Here is a 20,021-nt window from a genome sequence, read left to right as displayed (position 1 = left end):
ATAGATAAATTTGGGATGAATTGCCTGCTGTGAGGGAAAAATGCCCCTTCATTCAGGGTAGAAGCCCAGAACAATGAAAGGTGTGCTTGCTTCTAAAGGTCCCATATGCTGTTAAAGGATTCATTTGGGAATTTTTCAACAATTAAATGATTCCATTAAGAGGTGGGGCTGCATCATTGGTGGGGGTGGGTAGAGCACATAAAGAAGGGGGGGCGGATACCAGGAGTAAAGCAGAACTAATAACTCGTTAAATAACTGATTTTTCTAATCCCTTTTTTTTTCAGCTTATTTCTTGTGAATCTCCGATAGCTGCACCAGCTTGGTGGGGAAGGGGTTTGATGAATAGCACAAAGACTCCAGCTATTCCCTAGAGGCCGTCCCTTTAAAGGAGAATTCCAGTTTATTCTGGGGGGGAGGGGATGCACACATTAGAGTAGGAAAGAGGGTTTGGGATAAAATTAAAACACTCCCCTTCATAGTCATTTTACTAAGATGCAAAGATTGCTTCCTGAGCTAGAGATGCTAGCCTTGGCTAGGTCCTTCTGTTCCCTTCAAGGGGGATTTTGTCGGGCTATGGATTCATTTACAAGCGTTAGTCATGTGGGCATGTGTGAGGAAACAGATGCCAGTTTTAATGTATTTAGCCTGAAGTTACAATTTGATAGGAGCCAGTGTCAGGAAGTCCCAGGATTTTAAGCTATTTCAAAATCCCTCCCTCTCCTGTGTTTGGAACAGTGCCAGAAGTGCCTCCCTCCCCATCTCTCACCCCAGTGCCCACAGCCAGCAGCACCCCTCCAGCCCCTCCTTCTTTTCTATTAAAATCAATATTCCTGCAGGTCAGGGGCAAGCAGCAGATGGGTCACGGGCTTTTTTCAACCAGTTCTTTTCACAGGCAGCAGATTGCAGATCCGGATCTGGCTAATATTTGAATTCCTTTCTTTTTTTTTTTTCTCCTCCTCACCCCTTTTTCTTTGCTTCTTTTCATCCCCACCCTTTTCTCCAACACTCAGGTCTCTGAGGTTCCAGCAAAATATGGAACTTGATTTTGGACATTTTGATGAAAGAGATAAGACATCCAGGAACATGAGAGGCTCACGGATGAATGGGCTGCCTAGCCCCACTCACAGCGCCCATTGTAGCTTCTACCGAACCCGAACCTTGCAGGCACTGAGCAACGAGAAGAAGGCCAAGAAGGTACGTTTCTACCGCAATGGGGACCGCTACTTCAAGGGGATTGTGTACGCTGTGTCCTCTGACCGTTTTCGCAGCTTCGACGCCTTGCTGGCTGACCTGACACGATCTCTGTCTGACAACATCAACCTGCCTCAGGGAGTGCGTTACATTTACACCATTGATGGATCCAGGAAAATCGGAAGCATGGATGAACTGGAAGAAGGTAATTCAAGGAGTGGGTGGTGGCCCTTAGTGGGAGGCGGCGCATCGTTAGTTATGGGTACATTTCATTAAAAGAAATTGGGAAATGTGTTTGTAAAAACACAAGGTTGCTGCTTAGACTTCTAATTCTAGAGGCATTGGCAGAATCATTAGCCGTTACCCTTCATGGTCTTCAGTTTCGGCTGGCGTTGAAGTGTGGCTGGCGACGATAATGCATTGTGTTTCTCTCCCAGGGTATACAAAGAAAAATCTGATTGTGTCATTTACTCTAGAATGTGTTCATAGTTAACTCTAAATAGCACTATTGAGGCAGACCGTAAAATCATTAGGAGTATAAAATGAGGAAGGAAGATTGGTTGGGTTAACAGAGAGAAAATATTATATGCTAATATCCTTTGAACTGCTGAGAGACTCTTTGTGAATTGCAACTCATGGAAATATGCACCCTAAAAGCTGGACTTCCTGGACGTATTCACAGAGGATTATACTTTTAGGTAAGTGGTCACTGCTCAGCTGTTGCTTCTAAAAAGCCCACTTCAGGGTGTGTCCCTAAGGCTGAGGTCATTGAGAGAAATACCAAAAAAAGCTGTAGGTATGTCTGGTATTTTAATAAAGACTATCCCTATTAGAATAGGAACTGACTCACTGTACCTAAATCTGTTTAAATCCTTGTCAGATTTTGGTTTTGCAATCGAATTTTATGACAAGATTGCTGAGAATCCTGACAACCTGTGTACCCAGCTCAAATATAGGGAAAATCCCAGCTCTTACCAAAACTTGCCCAGCCATGAAGTCTCTTTTGTGATCATTTAGAAAAATAGATCTTGGGACATGGTCTTAATATTTTACTTTATCAAATCAAGTATTTTGAGGATGCCTCCCTACCCCACCTTTTACTGGGTGTAATATATGTGATCGGTTTAACCTGACAATACTTTAAAGGACAGCACTCAGGAGTGGTGATAATGAAAATGTTCCCCCCAAAACCTCTTCCCACGCTCCAGCCCTCCCTCCTCATTCTTTCCATTCCCCCAAGCAAAGAGGAGTTTAGAACAGGCAGATCTCTCTGAAACAGCCGGCGAGGAAGGAGAAACAACACATTAAAGGACTTGGTATGGATGGGAGTGCCCTGCCTCTGCTTCACTGCTTCTAGGTTTCTTGTGTTTCTAGACAAAGGAGCATGAGGGCTTCCCTTGTACAAGACCACATTCTCGCAAGTAGCTGCTGTTTCTCAAGTCAGGTTGAGTGATTTGGGGCTAGTTACTTATAAGACAGTGTCCATATGGCTACTGGATCTGGGTCTCGGGATTCAAGTGTGAGGTTTTTCTTCAAGCTGACCTTGAGAAACAATGCTGAGGAGGCTTAGATTATTTGATCAGGTGCTGGATGGCCAGGTGGAGGTTAATCCTAGGCTGCTTCTGAACATTGAAGGATTGGCCATCCTAGCAAATATCTTAAAATAAAGGAGAGTCAGGGCAAACTTGAAGGACTTGAAGCTAGGCTGAGGGAGCTGTCCAACAGCGTAATCGATAGGGTGTGTGTCTTTTGTCACTGGAAAATCCACATCTCAGTCAAACTGGAGGGGTTTCTCTGTAAGAATTTTCATAAACAAAGCACCCTGAATCACCCAGTATATCTCCATCATTTCCACTAGCTGCGATCTTTTAAAGACCACGATACATGCTCGGGCAGAATTCTGAATCAAGTGACATTGTATTTGGAGCAAGGATTAGAATGTTCTTGTGTCTGATATAAGTGTGGTGTCATGCACAGATTACCCACTCCCCCAAATCCATTTTTTAACATGTCTTGCTCAAGGACTAGCCCTTGATATTGATTTTCCTCCCTGGATTTCTGTGTGTGTGTGTGTGTGTGTGTGTGTGTGTGTGTGTGTGTGTGTGTGTATTGGGGTGTGTGTTGTGATAATCTTAGCTCAATATAGGTAATAAATACAATTTTGAAGACTGCAGCTTCCTTTTCTCTTGATCCTTTTGAGTCCTGCTAGATTGGACTCCTCTTATCTACCACTCCCGGGTGCCGTAGTAGTACTTCCTGGTGAATTTCTGGACTATGCAGAATGTAAATAAGGCTCAGTTGCATTTATCCGCAAGTCACGTACAACCACAAACTGCAGTGGCCCTCAGTGCCCTTTCAGTCCTGAGTATGGCCCATTCAGTCAAGGAAATTCTGGGGTATCTCTGGGGCAGCATTGAGAAATGTGACCAATATCCCACTACCACAGAGCCAGATGGGAAAAGGTACAGATATGAAGAGGATAAAGAAAAAGGGTCTTTTTCTCTCCTGTTTTTTGTCCTTTGCAACTGTAGGAATGGAGGACAGAAGTCCTTTACTTTTTTCACCTTTGGAAGAGGTTAAAAGAAAGATTTTAAAATAGTAATTCATACATGTTGCTTCCCAAGAGACTTCAAATTGAAAAAGTTTGGAAGATCCCTGGGTGAAGAGTCAGAGGCATTGGGTTCTCATCTTAGAGGCAGAAGATTATAATAGGAAAAGAAATCTTTGGAATCTGATTTGGTTCAAATCCCAGTTCTGCCACCTGCTAGCTTGTGTGAACTCGGGGGAAACCATTTAGATTCCCTGAGCCTCAGTTGTTCATCTGTAAAGTGGGAATAACCGCTTTGAGGATTAAATAAAACAATGGATACGAAGTGTTTAGTATTCTGCCTGGCACATGATAGCATTCAATAAAGGGTGGCTGGTACTATTTGAGTCATCCTAGTTTATAGCTGGTTAAGCTACATGACTATAAGTTTGTCCTTATCATCACTGTGACTAATGTTCTCTTTTTAAAACAACGTAAAAAAAACCAACTTTATTAAGGTATAACTTGCATACTGTAAAATACACCAACTTAAGTGTACAGTTCAATGAAAGTGTACAGTTCAATGACTTTTAAAAAATTTACAAGTGGTGAGACCATCACCATAATCTAATTTTATACCATTTCCATCACCCCAAAAAGAAACCCTGTGCCAATTAGCTGTCACTGCCCATTTCCCGTATTCTCTCCAGCTCTAGGTGACAACTTATCTACCTTGTGTCTCTACAGATTTGCCTATTCTGGACATTTTATGTAAATTGAATCATACACTATATGGTCTTTTGTGACTGGCTTCTTTCACTTACAAAATGTTTCCAAGGTTTGTCCATGCTATACCATGTATCAACACTTCATTCCTTTTTTTTTTGAGGAATAATATTTCATTGTATGTATAGACCACATTTTGTATATCTACTGTAATATTCTCATCTGTAAAATGAGACTAGTAATACCTGCCTTCTTTATCTATTAGAGTGATTGTGAGGATAAAATTAGATGATAAATATGGAAACACATTGACAAGGTAAAACTACAGCTACAAGGTACTATTATTGTTCATGATGTAAAAAAAATAACAGTAATAAGAAAAATGGTACAGACGAACCTATTTGCAGGGCAGGAATAGAGACATAGACGTAGAGATTGGACATGTGGACACGGGGGGTGGGGAAGGGGAGGGTGGGATGAATTAGGAGATTAGGAATGACGTATATACACTACCATGCGTGAAATAGATAGCTAGTGGGAACATGCTATAAAGCACAGGAAGTTCAGCTTGGTGCTCTGTGACGACCTAGATGGGTGGGATGGGGGTGGGTGGGAAGGAGGTCCAAGAGGGAGGGGATATAGGTATACATATAGCTGATTCACTTCGTTGTACAGCAGAAACTAATACAACATTGTATAGCAATTACACTCCAATAAAAAAAAATGATGATGCCAGTGAAGGGTTGGAATAGCCAGTGGCTCCCAAACCTGGCTGCCTCTCAGAATCTTTTAGAGCTTTAGAAAAATATCAATTCCTGGGCCACGCCCCGGATTTGTTGACTCAATTTTCAGGGCTAGTGCTCCAGAGCCTGTTTTCACAGATTTCCCCAGGTGAGTCTTATGAGCACTTAAAGTTGGGAAGTACTAGATTAAGTGATCTTGACGGTCCCCTTCAGCTATGTACAATGGTGGGAATTCCTAGCAATACCTAAACCTTTGTTTTTGTTTTTGTTTTTTTGCGGTACGCGGGCCTCTCACTGTTGTGGCCTCTCCCGTTGCGGAGCACAGGCTCCGGACGCGCAGGCTCAGCGGCCATGGCTCACGGGCCCAGCCGCTCCACGGCATGTGGGATCTTCCCGGACCGGGGCACGAACCTGTGTCCCCTGCATCGGCAGGCGGACTCTCAACCACTGCGCCACCAGGGAAGCCCTGTTTTTGTTTTTTGATTTGTAGATCTTAAAGGATTGATGGAGCATAGAACATGCTATGTTTCCAAATGGCCACATTATTAAGTATTTAGCCTAAAATAAAATGAAATAGAAAGCAATTGGTTAATAATCTCTCTGGCCTTGTGGCACTCCTTTGTCTAATGCCTCTAGTCTATACTGTCTGCTGCTAGATACTGAAACTATTAAGGGGACCATTTTGGACCAAATTCAGGTTATTGATGTCAGCTTTCCCACAGCTCCTTGGGTACACGAACAGTCTTCATGAAGCCAGACAGAATATGGCCATATATGTATTAGCTATATTCCCAGTGGGTCAGTGAATGAAATCCACCAGTGCCTTTTCGTTTTGTCTTGTTTAGTCTTCCATTGGAGAATTATTCTTCCTTCATGTACTGTCTAATTCCTTCCCCACTTCCTTGTATGTAAGTACCCAGATCAATCTTAGGGGTGTCCTTTTGAGCATTATTATGCAGACCATGGGACAGAATATTTACAACTGTGACAGTGTTGTTGGAAGATGTGTATGGTGACACCAGCTATGATCCACTTTCTTTGCCATAGCCCATTTGTTCCAATGAGATGAAACCACTTTCTCACTAATTTATCCTCTAACTACTAAAGCAAGCACACTGCCAAAGAGGAGGATTTTAAGATACCTGGGAGAGTGATACATCACTAATAGACCTGATAATACAGTAAACCACCATTTAATATTTTCCTTCTTGAGGGAGAAAGCCCAGGAAAAGAGGAGGAAGCCCAGACAGAAGTGCTTTTGCACTGAGCAGCTATAAACATGTTTAATGTTTTTGAAAACGGAGCTTTCCTGAAAGTGAAGGGAGGTAGACATTAGATCATCTGGAGCCCATAGCTTGTTCCCTTCCTGCCCTTTCAGCTGTGCTTCCATGACTTCATTTCCTTACCCCCTCGCCCTGAAGCAGATTGTCGATTCCAGCAGATTGTCACCTTGCTTGGCTCTGAAGCCAGCTTTCCTTCTAGGCTTCTAATGAGTGGGAAATGGCCCCTGGAAGCTGTGGCAGGATGGGAACCCAGCTGTGTAAAGGTGCAACACAGAACCAGGAAGCTTTGGTCGAGAGAAGCAGCACATTTGATGTCTTTCCAGTAGTACAAGGGGAGAGTCCTCAGTGGTGGGCCCCTATTTCTTTTCTTTAACATGTAAGTACCATAACAACTTTATCTCCTAGAGCCTGTTTGAGATGGAAAAGAGATGAAAATTCCTTCTTATAGACCTTAAGAGCTGGAAGGGCCTTAGATGTCACCTAGCGCAATAGCTTCAATTTGTAGACAGAAAAGCTGAGACTCAGAGATTAAATGATTTGCCTGATGTCATACAGCTTGTAAATGCCTGCCTGGGATTTAAATCCAGGTCTGTCTGACTCCCCCTCAACCACCACAAACATCCTGCCCTCTGGTAGGGGATACAGATAACGGGGGAGGCATGTGTGGGAGCAGGGGGCATATGGAAAATCTCTGTACCTTCCCCTTAATTTTGCTGTGAACCTAGAGCTGCTCTAAAAAAAGATAGTCTTAAAAGATATTCTGCCCTCAGTGTGCACCAGCAGAGGCAGCAAGTGGCTTTGCTAGGTGTTATCCATGAAGCTACCACATTTGGCCTTTGACGCAACCGGAGGCCTCCTTTCAGCCAGCAGGAAATATGATCTTTGAAGCCTGGGTCCCGGGCAGTGCTCATGTTATATAATGATTATAGCTCAGTTCCAAGATGGTTGCCCTTGCTGCTGCTGCTTTTCTTTCCTTCAGCTTCTACTCTTCCTCTTTTCATCTCCTTTCTCTCCACCCTTTCTTCCTCCTTTCCTTCTTAGCTCTTTTCTTGTTCTCTCTCTATTCCTTCAGATTAGGGTCTTAGTAATAATGATAGCTGGCATTTGTCAAGTGCTTACTGTGTAGCAGACTCTGGGCTCAGCCCTGCATATCATGCATCACCTGCTCTGAGCCTCAGAACAACCTTAAGAGGTAGGTATTGTTATCATCATCCCCACTTTGCAGACAAATAACTGAAGCCAAGGGAGGTCAGTCTGCCCAAGGGCACACAACTAGGAAATATTGGGGAACCCCATTGTGACTGACATCACATCAGCTGCTCTTTTTCCATTACTTCATATTGGGGCCAAAAGGAAGGAGAGTGGAGAGACTAAAATGTACTGTTGGAAAGTGTTCAACATAGATTTGCCTGAGAGCTGGGCCCTCTGAAAAGTTCTTGGGTGCCATATGATACTATAGCTGTCTGCCATCATGTTCATTTTCATGGGGGATGGTTAATCATACTCATAGTTCAGAGGCTTAAGGGGTTTAAGAGATGGGAGCAAAAAAAGTCCAGAGTCCTAATAGGGCTGCGCAGCTGACTCTCCAGAGGAGACTGTGGATGAGTGAAATCATAAATATATAGCCTCATACATTTGCACACCACCAGTTGTCTGACAAGAGTTTCAAAGTACATGACAGATTACGGAAAACATCTGACTCAGAGGCAGTGACCTCGTGGAAGGTGCCCGTGCATCTGGTAGAGTGCCATTTCTAGGGTATGGGGAATACTGGCTGTGAATATATGGGGGAATTGAAAGGGTTCCTTCATCCTTTAAGTCAAAAATTAAAGACCACATCCTCTAATCACTTGTGTAGGATTGGGTTAGCCAGTGGCAGCCAGAGAAATGAGGGTTTCTTTAGGCTGCGGTCTGTGATCGCCCCATCCTGGCTGTGCATGCATGCACCAGGTGCAGGAGTGAGGGCCTGTGCTCATCTACAAACCATGCCTTGGTCCCCTTGTCAAGACAGAACACTAGCAACATCTGGGACTCAGAGCAGTGTTGGAAGCCACTTTGCATACGTTACAAGCCACTTACCTTCCCGCTCCACACACACATATAAATGTCCTCAAAGGTGCCCTACGGAATCTCACTGAATCTTCTCTGAGCACTAACTGAGAAATTTATCAATTAACACGACTTAAAGGCTTTGGTGCTACAGCAAAGCAATCAATATTTGCACAGGGAGTGAATCATCAGCCCCGGCGTTTGTGAATGTCTCTGCTCGGTTCTCCTGCTGAGACCGAAGGAAGAAGAGCCATCAGATGATAATTGTGTTTGATGCTTTCTTTGCACGGGCTCGGGTTGATTGATTGATTGATCGATTTAGCGTTATTACTGATGAGTTAAGCCTGATTTAGTCACACTGGTTTTCTGCATCTCAACCTCTGGATGAACTTCTGTATACCTTGAGGCTAATGTGTTTCACTCAAAAAATTCAACCTTTTCCAATAGTCTCTCCCCGAGGCTGAGCCTCTCTTCCTCTTTTCTCCAGCTTCTAGTCCCAGGTGTCTAATCCCCTCCTGTTGCCTCTGGCCCCTGCATTTCTTCCGCTGTACTAGTCATTTCCTCTAGCCCATGGTAAATGTGAAAATTACACTAGATCCCTCCAATCCATAAATCAGGCTGTATGGTGTATTCTCACGTCTCCACCTCATTACTTGTGGCAGCCAAGGGTGAGCACTGGTGAAGATGGCCCTGAGTACACCAAGCTGGTGTGTGGCATTCAGGAAGATGGAAAGATGAGGGGTGGGTGGTGGAAACAGGGGAGAGCATTTCTTAAGCAAGAGCTAGACTTGCAGACACAAGGAATAGTGTGTGTGTGTGTGTGTGTGTGTGTGCGCGTGTGTGTGTGTGTGTGTCTCTACAGGTTGTTATTTAGATAGTTTCTCCACCTGGGTATGGGGGTAAAAGACACAATGATACACACATACATACATTCACCACACACACACATTTCACATTTTAGCATTCTACTGCTTTGCCATATACTCTGTACAAAGTACAATCGGGCTTCTGGGCAAGTTTGCACTGTATGCCCAATACACAACGTTACTTTGGTCACTTTGACTTGGAATAAAAATGTATTGATTTTGAAAGTTCTCTTCAGTTCATAATATAACAAATAGGGCTGTGAGTCCAGAAATAGGACAGGAACATTAAGAAATAGAGACATGTTAAAAACGCTCTAGTAATGCCCCTAGACATTAACACACATCCTAGGAGTTAACGTGAACTTTTCAATTCAAATGAAATCATATCAAACTTGAGAACCCCACTTGTTAAATTATACTTAGGTATGTTCATTATCCTTGGGACCCTTAGCTTTACAGGATTTTTTCAATATTTTGCCGATGACTTGCTCTTGAATTTGAATGACCCCAGTTGTTAGAGGGCCTAATTAGGAATTGCACATGAAGTTTGTTTTTATCACCATTTTTCCAGAAGTCCTACTTCGAGGTCAGTGTGTATTAGTTTGGTTAGAATAGTCCATATACCTGCTGTTAAACTAATCACCACTTATTTCTTCCCTTAGGGGAAAGCTATGTTTGCTCCTCAGACAACTTCTTTAAAAAGGTGGAGTACACCAAGAATGTCAATCCCAACTGGTCTGTCAATGTGAAGACATCTGCTAATATGAAAGCCCCTCAGTCCCTGGCTAGCAGCAACAGTGCCCAGGCCAGAGAGAACAAGGACTTTGTGCGCCCCAAGCTGGTGACCATCATCCGCAGTGGGGTGAAGCCTCGGAAGGCTGTGCGTGTGCTTCTGAACAAGAAGACAGCCCACTCTTTTGAGCAAGTCCTCACTGATATCACTGAAGCCATCAAACTAGAGACCGGGGTTGTCAAAAAACTCTACACTCTGGATGGAAAACAGGTAGGTGCTTTTTCCCCGGATTATACCTCTTCTCATTTGTTCTAAATGCTTGGCTGACCATCTTACACCTCGGACATCATTTCTGGTTGGGAGACTCTTCCTCTACCTCTCATCATCCCTACCTGATATATTATGTCTCATTTGGGAGAAAGGTCTTTGCAGCAGACAAAGCAATGGACCAGGAATGTGAGGCTTTGAAATTCTATCTGTTTCTGACTTGCCAGGTAGAATGGTCACTTACAAGCTTCCTTATCTGCTAAGAAAAGATGTGTTGGAGCCTAGGTCCTACAAACTCCTTGGAATATGAATTTAGCTAGTGCATGATGCAACCTGGATCGTTCAATGTATGTGACTAGAAATGAGATTTGCCCACTCATTTCTTCTTAGATACTCTTACATTGGTATTCAGCATCCATTCTGATGAAAAGAGGTGGAAGTGACCCTCATGTTCTATGACAGGAGAATACGAAGGGAAGCACTGAGGTTTCTGGTTCGTTGTCTTTGCCTCACACTAGACCACATTTTTTTCTGTCTCCCTTTTCCATGTGACATAGCTGTCTTAATCTGGTTCCACTGATGGTTTGTGTGGAAAGGGACTATTTCAGGATCCTAAAATTAGCCCAAGAAAGATGGTACCATCTGTTTCTCTCCAAATCAGGTTCTTCATGTCATTGGTTATGCTACTAAAGTGCCACCTATATTAATATCTGGGAAAGAATGCAGCCAGGCGTCTCCATCAGACAGATGCACCATTCTCTTGAGCACAGGGAGCTGTAAATATATGACAAAAAATGTTCCAGGGGAATTGGAACACTGGCTGGTTTCTTTGGCTGTAAAGAGAATCCTGGTCCCTCATCAGATAAGACAAGTGTGGATTATTATCAGTCCGTACTTTCTACCTCTTAAAATACCTTTGGTGTTTGAACAACTATATAGATTCTTAAAAAAAAAAATAGATTCACCATATCAGGATGCTGAGTGTTCAAATGCAGAACTGTGCCTCCTCCCATAATCTCTGATATATACTGTGTGCTGCAAGATTTTAAGTTTCTGGGAAAATGCAAACTCATATACGTGGTAATTTGGATAAATGTGTGGCTTCTATCTGTTCGCCACCATTTTGTGATCTGAGAGAAACCTGGAGGTGCTGGTTGTATGTGATCTGTGTTTGTTGTACCACAGCAATGGGTTTATCTGCGATGGGAAAAGTTCTAACTCCTAAGCATCTAAGAGTATCTCTTTTTTGAGGACCAAGTGTGTGATGAATAGGAGCTGTCCAGGAACAGGATTAATCATCGTAAACCTCACCTCGGAGAAGTAGGGTCTAGGAATTTTATGATCAGTGGATCTTAGAGTTGAGGGTGACCCTAACTCTAGAAGCCATGACATTTAATCTCCCTCCTATGGCAAGGATATACTCTACAATCATTTCAATTTCATAAAACAGCCTATTTCACTGTTGAACAGCTGTGATTTTTAGAAAGATTTTTCTAACGTTAGGTATAACTCTGCTTCCCTGTACCTTCAGCCTCTTGAAGGTAGAGGAGAAATACAAATCAAGGACGTAAGACTGGGATGTAGAAAACTTAGTTTCTAATCTGGGTATTGCCACTTACTCTGTGACGTTGGGCTAACCACGTACCTGTCCTGAGGCTCACACTTCTCCTCTGTACAAAGGGGCTAATCACACCTGCCCTACCCATGTTCACAGGATTCTCATGAAGATCGAATGAAATCACGGATATGAAAGCACTCTGTAAATCAAAACATGCAATGTAAATACGTATGCATACAATTCATCATTGAGAAAATATGTAAATTGTCAGACAATTTACATATATATTAATAAGTGTTAGCACTCTTCCCCCTACTTTACCTTCATCATTCTTACCACAAATTTCCAGCATTTTGTGGGATGTACCATACCTCAGCATTCTGTGATTGTTCCTAATGATAAATAAAGGGACACCTCCGCCTCTTAGGTAAACAAGTTCCAGTCCAGTGATGGGTGGATTTTCATCCTACAGCAAGCTTTCCAACTCCTTTCAAGGATTGGTTCCCATTTCTTTGGGGAACACGTTAGGAAATGCCAGAGTATGATATGCTGTGTGTACAGACACGTCAGGGAGGAGTGCTCAAGGGAGCAGGCATCACTGCCTCTGCACATACTGTTCCTTCTTTTTTTTTTTTTTTTTTTTTTTTTGTGGTACACGGACCTCTGACTGTTGTGGCCTCTCCCGTTTGCGGAGCACAGGCTCCGGACGTGCAGGCTCAGCGGCCATGGCTCACGGGCCCAGCCGCTCTGCGGCATGTGGGATCTTCCCGGACCGGGGCACGAACCAGTGTCCCCTGCATCGGCAGGTGGACTCTCAACCACTGCGCCACCAGGGAAGCCCATGTTCCTTCTCTTTAAAATGTCTCCCTCTGCCTACCCTGACCCCGGGGGTCATCTTTTAAGCCCTACCTCAAATATCATGTTATTTCTGAAAACTTCTCTGTCTCCACCATGCAAAGTTAAAGTAATCTTAACCTTTTTGTTTGTTTGTTTTTTAATGCTTAGCTCCTGATTCATGGTGGATACTCTATAAATGTTTGTTGACATAAGGAGATTCTCACATGGCCCAGGTAGCTGTTCTGATATGTTCTGAGAAGCCCTCTGTTTTCAATGTCCCAGACACTATCCTTAGGTCTATCAGAAGACATAGGGGGGCTTCCAAAGGAGTGCATATTCCACCCGGGCAGCTCCGATCTATTACTCACTTGGAAGTCACTGAGAGCAGACTTTGAAAGCAGTTTTTCCCGAAGTGTATTCTGAGAACTGTCCCCATCTCCCCACCCCCAGGAGCTCTTCATAAAAGGGTTTTGTGGTCAAATGAAGTTGTGAAATGCTGCAAATTATATGCCTTTCTTAGAGATTCACATTGCCCATTGGCACATTAAATGTTCTGAGAAGTCCTGCAGAAAGGAAACCCATTTAATTTAGACCCGGGATTTCCCAATCTTTTTTTAACCACAAACATATGGAATACACAGATACACGCACACACGCACACATACACACACTCTCTAGGAGCACACTAGGAAATGCTGTTTACAGAGTATGCTGAATGATTAGGAGCTAACTACTCTAACCTCACTGGTATGCATGGGGTAACCCACAAATCAAACATTGTTGTGTGGTTACGGCAAGGACATTAAATAACAAAATTTGGGGGTGCAAGGACAAAACCTACTAATTACAGAATAGGTGCTGAGTATACTGAAATTCGGTGCCAAATTCAAAATTTTGGAGCCCAGCCCATCTCCCAGTTCTAGTGATGACAGCCCTAATGTTAACACCTGTCAGTCACTTTGATTACTGGTGGGTATTCTTACTGCTTGGGAATATGATCTTCCTCTGTGCAGGCTGAAGGCACATGTGTTGCAATGGCTCGGACTTGCTTGGATGAGATTCCATGCCTGTCTTTGGCTAAATGTGGCACCAGGCAGAAAGGACAAAGTATGGTCAAGGCTCTTTGTTGTGGAACGTTTTTATCATGAAGTCAAGGCCATCCCTTGGTTTCAGTCTTGCTCTAACTGGATCCCAAACTGGATCCCAAACAGACCAAATGAAGTCGTTTTCTCCCCCATTGTTTAAATAATGATCAGTTAAAGCAGCCCAGTTGATTATACCAGATTTATTGTTGCTTCTGTTCTCATGTGTACCATTTGACTGATTGGCTTATGCTGATTGACAAGAAACCTGTGGACGTGGCTCTCATCTCTTTGTTTTTATTTTGTTCGGATGTGCTTTTGGAGCCTTTGATCTTTTCAGGGCTTGTGTTTTGCCGGTATAGAAGACCAGTTTCCTCAGAGATATTTGTGGTCTGTGTAGGCAGGGAAGCTAACCATCACTAGTAGGACGAGGTCCCAGTTTATTCCTCACCTCAATAAGAAATTGCTAATGGAATAAGGAGTAGTTAGTGGCGCTCTGGCTACTCCCACGGGCTGTAGTGGATTTCTAGGAGGTCGGGGAAAACACGATGAAGAGTTGGATGATGCTGCATATTGGTTCACTCTCAGGTGAAGTTGTTCTTTTGATTCCTTGGCAGCTGGAGTGATTGAAGTGTGTTGACAAAATTATCCAACTACTAATTTCTATAATCAAGTCACATATGGACCTTTATGCTTAAACGTAATGGACGCATAAAAACTGGAACCCAGATTTCTGGTTCACTTGGTAGTAGTGGCTCAGTAGATACATGGTCTAGCCTTAAATTCATTTCTGTGAAGCACAGGGCATGGTGCTTCTGTTTTTTAGAGATGCAGAGCTTTAATAACAGACGTTTAGCGTTTTGGCGTCTTACACAGGGCTACAGCTGGTCCTCACACCATCCATTTTCATGCTATACTTATTGGCATCTCTATTCTCAGTTTTGCCCATATTCAGGTTCTGTGCAGAGATTCACTGTTGCCTCAAGATCCCTGCCTAAGGGATAAGTATGGCCTTTAGGATTTGTGTTAGCTTTGTTGGGCCAGTCTTCATTTGGATGAATTTATTTTGTGTTTCTGTCTATATCTTTCTAGTACTAACTACTTGAACCAGGAATTTTAGGTCTCAGAATAACAAAAGAGGTTTAAGCTGATTCCAGGATTACCCATAGCCTTGGAAGCTAGAACAGGAGTTTTAAGAAATGTTTTGAACCAGAAGATGGTAGAATAGGAAAATGAGAGCATGAAGGATGTTTGAACTGCTGCTAAGTATTCCAGGAAAGACTTGCCCCTTCCATCTTGCTATACTAAATAACTGGGTGCTGGAAGCACAAAGGTAATTGCAGAAAACACAGGAAGACAAGTTGGATCTAACCTTGGAAATGTTGAGTGCATTTCCCAAGGTGGATGTGACTTTATTTTGCTTGTGTAGCTGGTATTTCTCCATGCCCCCACCTCTGCCCTCTTCAGCCACATCTGGTCTTACTTATACTCCCTGGCCTCCAGGTCTCCCAGAGCCATCCCCTCTCTCCTCCTAGTGTTGTGTCCTGTTAGTCAACCTTGGCTCAATCGAAAAGGCCACGTGGACATAAATTATGCCCCAAAAGGGAGGTCATTTATCATTGACCTTCGCTTGAGAAAACCAAGGCTGGAAAGGTAATGTTTGCATTACCAAAAGTTCCCCCTCCTCAACCTTCCACAGATTTGATTCCTGGAGACAGGATTTGAGACGATTGGCTTGAACATGAAGTAGAAAAGAGCAAAGAAGGGAAGCCAGGCTGGGCTCTTTGAAAGGAGGTAGTTTGCAAACTACTTTGCTATATGTAATATAGACTTCAAGATGTCTCACACTGAGGTAGATTTTATGCTTTAAAAGAAGGCTTAAGGGAATTTGCTGGTGGTCCAGCGGTTAGGACTCGACGCTTTCACTGCGGTGGCCTGGGTTTGATCCCTGGTCAGGGAATTAAGATCCTGCAAGCCACACGGCACGGCCAAAAAAAAAAAAAAAAAGATGAAAGTGGCCAAACATCGAATATACTGTTGTTCTTCTGGAAAGAAAAGACCAAGTGTAGTCTGGTGATTGGTTATTTCTTCAGTAATTTATCATCTTAGAGTTTTATTCTTTTTTTTTTTTTTTTTTTTTTTTGCGGTACGCGGGCCTCTCACTGTTGTGGCCTCTCCCGTTGAGGAGCACAGGCTCCGGACGCGCAGGCTCAGCGGCCATGGCTCACGGGCCCAGCCGCTCCGCGGCATGTGGGATCTTCCCGGACCGGAGCACAAACCCGTGTCCCCTGCATCGGCAGGTGGACTCTCAACCACTGCGCCACCAGGGAAGCCCGGAGTTTTATTCTTGATGAGATGCTCTTGGCTCTGAGCAGTGATTGAGCTGGGGCTTGGTCCTTTCACTCAAAAGCTTTGGCACAGTATTCCAGTCTCCCACACTGACTAGTCTATCAATATCCAACATTAGCATATGGAAAGAGCCCTAAACTGGGATTCAAAGACCTGAGTTCTCGTCGTCACTGTGTTCTCCACTAGCTATGTGTTATGGGGGCCAATCACATCTCTTCTCTGGAGCTGTTTTTGAGATAAGTACATGACCTATAAGAGTACTTCTGGCTCCATGTTAACAGAGTATTCATCTTACAGTGTTGCTTCTGTTTAGATATTTTTCACTAAGCTGCTACTCTTCTCAATGCCCTCCACCTCTCTATGCTCCTAGGATCTCCAACCTGATATAGTAATCACCTTGGTGGATATGTTGTTTTCTAGGATGGTCCCTAAAGGTATTTGCACAGTTCTTATATTCAGATCTTTCTTGACATCTGTGATGACATGACCAAAGTATATTTTCAAACTTGTAATTTTGATTTGACCGCCTTTTCTTTCCAATGTGGATGATATGAGAAGCAGAGGGTGGAGGAATCACAAAACAAGGCAAGATGAAAGCCAGCCTGCTAACTGTCAAGCATTTAACAGTGCCATTATTAAGGTGTCTTCAACATAGTGGTGCTATTTTCAGTGCTGAAAAGAATTATTGACAATGGGAGAGGTTAGCATCAGAGCTATTTCTTGAGTAAACTGAGGAGGATCATTAAGTGGGGACTGATCCAGGGATGCAGGCTGTTCCATTAGCAACCATTGAAGTAACTGGCCTCTTGTTCTTAGTTCTTTACTTTCATCTTTCTCATTATTGCCATTCCCTCAAAGTGGAAGAAAATGCGTTGTCTCCAAATATAGTTTTAAAAATAGCTTCATTGAGATATAACCTCCATACCATACAATTCACCCATTTTGTGTACAATTCAATGGCTTTTAGTATGTTCACAGAGTTGTGTATCCATCACCAGGATCAATTTTAGAAAATTTTCATCACCACGAAAAGAAACTCTGCACCCTTTAGACATCATGCTCCAATCCCCCAGTCCCCCCATTGCTAGGCAATCACTTATCTACTTTCTGTCTCTACAGATTTGCTCATTCTGGAATTCTAATGCATGAAATCATGCCATATATGATCTATTGTGGCTGACTTCTTTATTTAGCATGTTTTCAAGGTTCATCATGTTGTAGCATAGCACTACTTCATTCCTCTTTGTGGCTGAATAATATTACATTGTATGGATATACCACATTTTATTTATTTATTCATAATTTGATGGACATTTGGGTTGTTTCAACCTTTTGGCTATTATGAATAAAGCTGCTATGAACATTCATGTTCAGATTTTTATGTGGACATATGTCTTCATTTATCTTGGGTAAATGCCTAAGAATAGTATTGCTGGGTTACATGGTATGTATATGTTTACATTTTGAGAAACTGCCAGACTATTTTCTAAAATGGCTGCACCATTTTACATCCCTACTAGCAGTGTAGGAGGATTCCAGTTTCTTCACATCTTGCCAACACTTGTTATTGTCTATCTTTTTATCAGAGTCATTCTAGTGGGTATAAAATGGTATCTCATTGTGTTTTTTTTATTTGCATGTCCCTAATAACTAATGATATCAAATGTATTTTCACATGCTTATTGGATATTTGTGTATCTTCTTTGTTAAGCTATTTAGATCTTTGCCATTTAAAAAATTGAATTGTCTTCTTATTATTGAGTTATAAGAGTTCTTTATATATTCTGGATACAAGTCTTTTATCACATACGTAATTTGCAAATATTTTCTCCCAGTCTGTAGTATGTGTTTCCATCTTTTTAATGGCTGTCTTAATTTTTCAAGAGCAATTTTTTTTCATTTCGGTGAAATCCAATTAATTAATTTTTGTGTATGGTATGAGGTAAGGGTCAAGGTTTTGCTTTTCTTCCTTCCTTCCTTTCTCTTTCTTTGTTTCTTCCTTCCCTCCCTCTCTCCCCCCTCCCTTCCTCCCTCCCTCCTTCTTTCCTTCCTTTTTTTGCAAATGTATATCTGATTTTTCTAGCACCATTTGTTGAAAAGATAAGACAGGTTTTTAAAAATTTGCTTTTAATCTGAGAGTTAGAAATAGCAGTGGCCCATATATCCAGCGAGTACCTTGGCATCAAAAGTTAGCAGCCCAATTCTCTGAAGTTTTCTAGAACTTCCAAGAACTGTGGATGTGAACTAATGGCACAGAAGTTTCTCCTATATAGGTGCTCTGGAACAGTGACTCAATCCAAAGCTACAAGAGTGAGGTTGGCTAAGCCTCACTAAGTAGGAAAAAACTAGAGGGCTCAAGAGAAGTGAAAAGTTCCTTGGCGGTGCCCCCCTTGCTCTAGACTCGTGATGTTCTCACCCCACACCCATCCAAACCTGCTTGTTTCCATGTCCTATCCCTTCGGGGTAGTGTTAAGCAGGATTGGGGCAGAGGACTAAGGAGATGCCAAGAATTGCTTGGGTTACTTTTTTTTTGGTAAAAGCTTAATTGAGATATAATTCACATACCATATACTTCACCCATTCAAAGTGTATAATTCAATGATTTTTTAGTGTATTCATAGATATGTGCAGCCATTGCCATAGTCAATTTTTAAACATTTCATCATCTCTAAAAAAAATCTTATACCTTTTAGCTACCACTCTCCTACCCCCTATTTCCCATAGGCCTAAGCAACCACTAACCTACTTTCTGTATCAGTAGATTTGCCTTTACTGGGCATTTTATGCAAGTGAATCGCACAATATATAGTCTTTGTGACTGGTTTCTTTCACTTAGCGTAATGTTTCAAGGCTCATCCGTGTTGTAGCATGTATTTGGATTTCATTCCTTTCTAGGGATGAATAACATTCCATTATATGGATAGAGCACATTTATTTATCCATTCATTGTTTGATAGACATTTGAGTTGTTTCCATCTTTTGACTATTATTACTAATGCTGCTAAGAACATATGTGTAAGTTTTTGTGTGGACATTTTTTTTTTTTCGGTATGTGGGCCTCTCACTGCTGTGGCCTCTCCCGTTGCGGAGCACAGGCTCTGGACGCGCAGGCTCAGTGGCCATGGCTCACGGGACCAGCCGCTCCGCGGCACGTGGGATCCTCCCAGACCGGGGCACGAACCTGTGTCCCCCGCATCGGCAGGTGGACTCTCGACCACTGTGCCACCAGGGAAGCCCTGCACATATTTTTTTTTAACATCTTTATTGGACTATAATTGCTTTACAATGGTGTGTTAGTTTCTGCTGTATAACAAAGTGAATCAGCTATACATAAGCATATATCCCCATATCTCCTCCCTCTTGCGTCTCCCTCCCACACTCCCTATCCCACCCTCCCTATCCCACCCCTCTAGGTGGACAAAGTACCGAGCTAATCTCCCTGTGCTATGCGGCTGCTTCCCACTAGCTATCTGTTTTACATTTGGTAGTGTATATATGTCCATGCCACTCTCTCACTTCGTCCCAGCTTACTCTTCCCCTTCCCCTGTCCTCATGTCCATTCTGTACGTCTACATCTTTCTTCCTATGCTGCCCATAGGTTCTTCAGAACCAGTTTTTTTTAAATTTTAGATTCCATATATATGTGTTAGCATACGGTATTTGTTTTTCTCTTTCTGACTTACTTCACTCTGTATGACAGTCTCTAGGTCCATCCACCTCACGACAATTAACTCAATTTCATTTCTTTTTATGGCTGAGTAATATTCCATTGTATATCTGTGCCACATCTTCTTTATCCATTCATCTATT

General features: G+C 42.7%; 1 protein-coding gene across 2 annotated transcripts in view; it reads left to right on the top strand.

The window, feature by feature from the left end:
- Positions 1–998: 998 nt before the first annotated feature.
- Positions 999–20,021, top strand: part of DCX (doublecortin) — a 109,749-nt gene continuing 90,726 nt past the window's right edge. The window contains exons 1-2 of one of the 2 annotated variants that reach the window (XM_082864940.1): positions 999–1,396; positions 10,048–10,388. In XM_082864940.1, coding sequence (XP_082721066.1) covers positions 1,033–1,396; positions 10,048–10,388 — 705 coding nt within the window. In that variant the 5' untranslated portion in view covers positions 999–1,032. The remainder of the gene's footprint in view (positions 1,397–10,047; positions 10,389–20,021) is intronic. The other variant, XM_082864941.1, reaches the window with a different exon arrangement.

This window comes from Leucopleurus acutus (assembly GCF_964270905.1).
Source record: "Leucopleurus acutus genome assembly, chromosome: X".
Classification (NCBI taxonomy): domain Eukaryota; kingdom Metazoa; phylum Chordata; class Mammalia; order Artiodactyla; family Delphinidae; genus Leucopleurus; species Leucopleurus acutus.
This window is presented reverse-complemented; position numbering and strand designations above follow the sequence as displayed.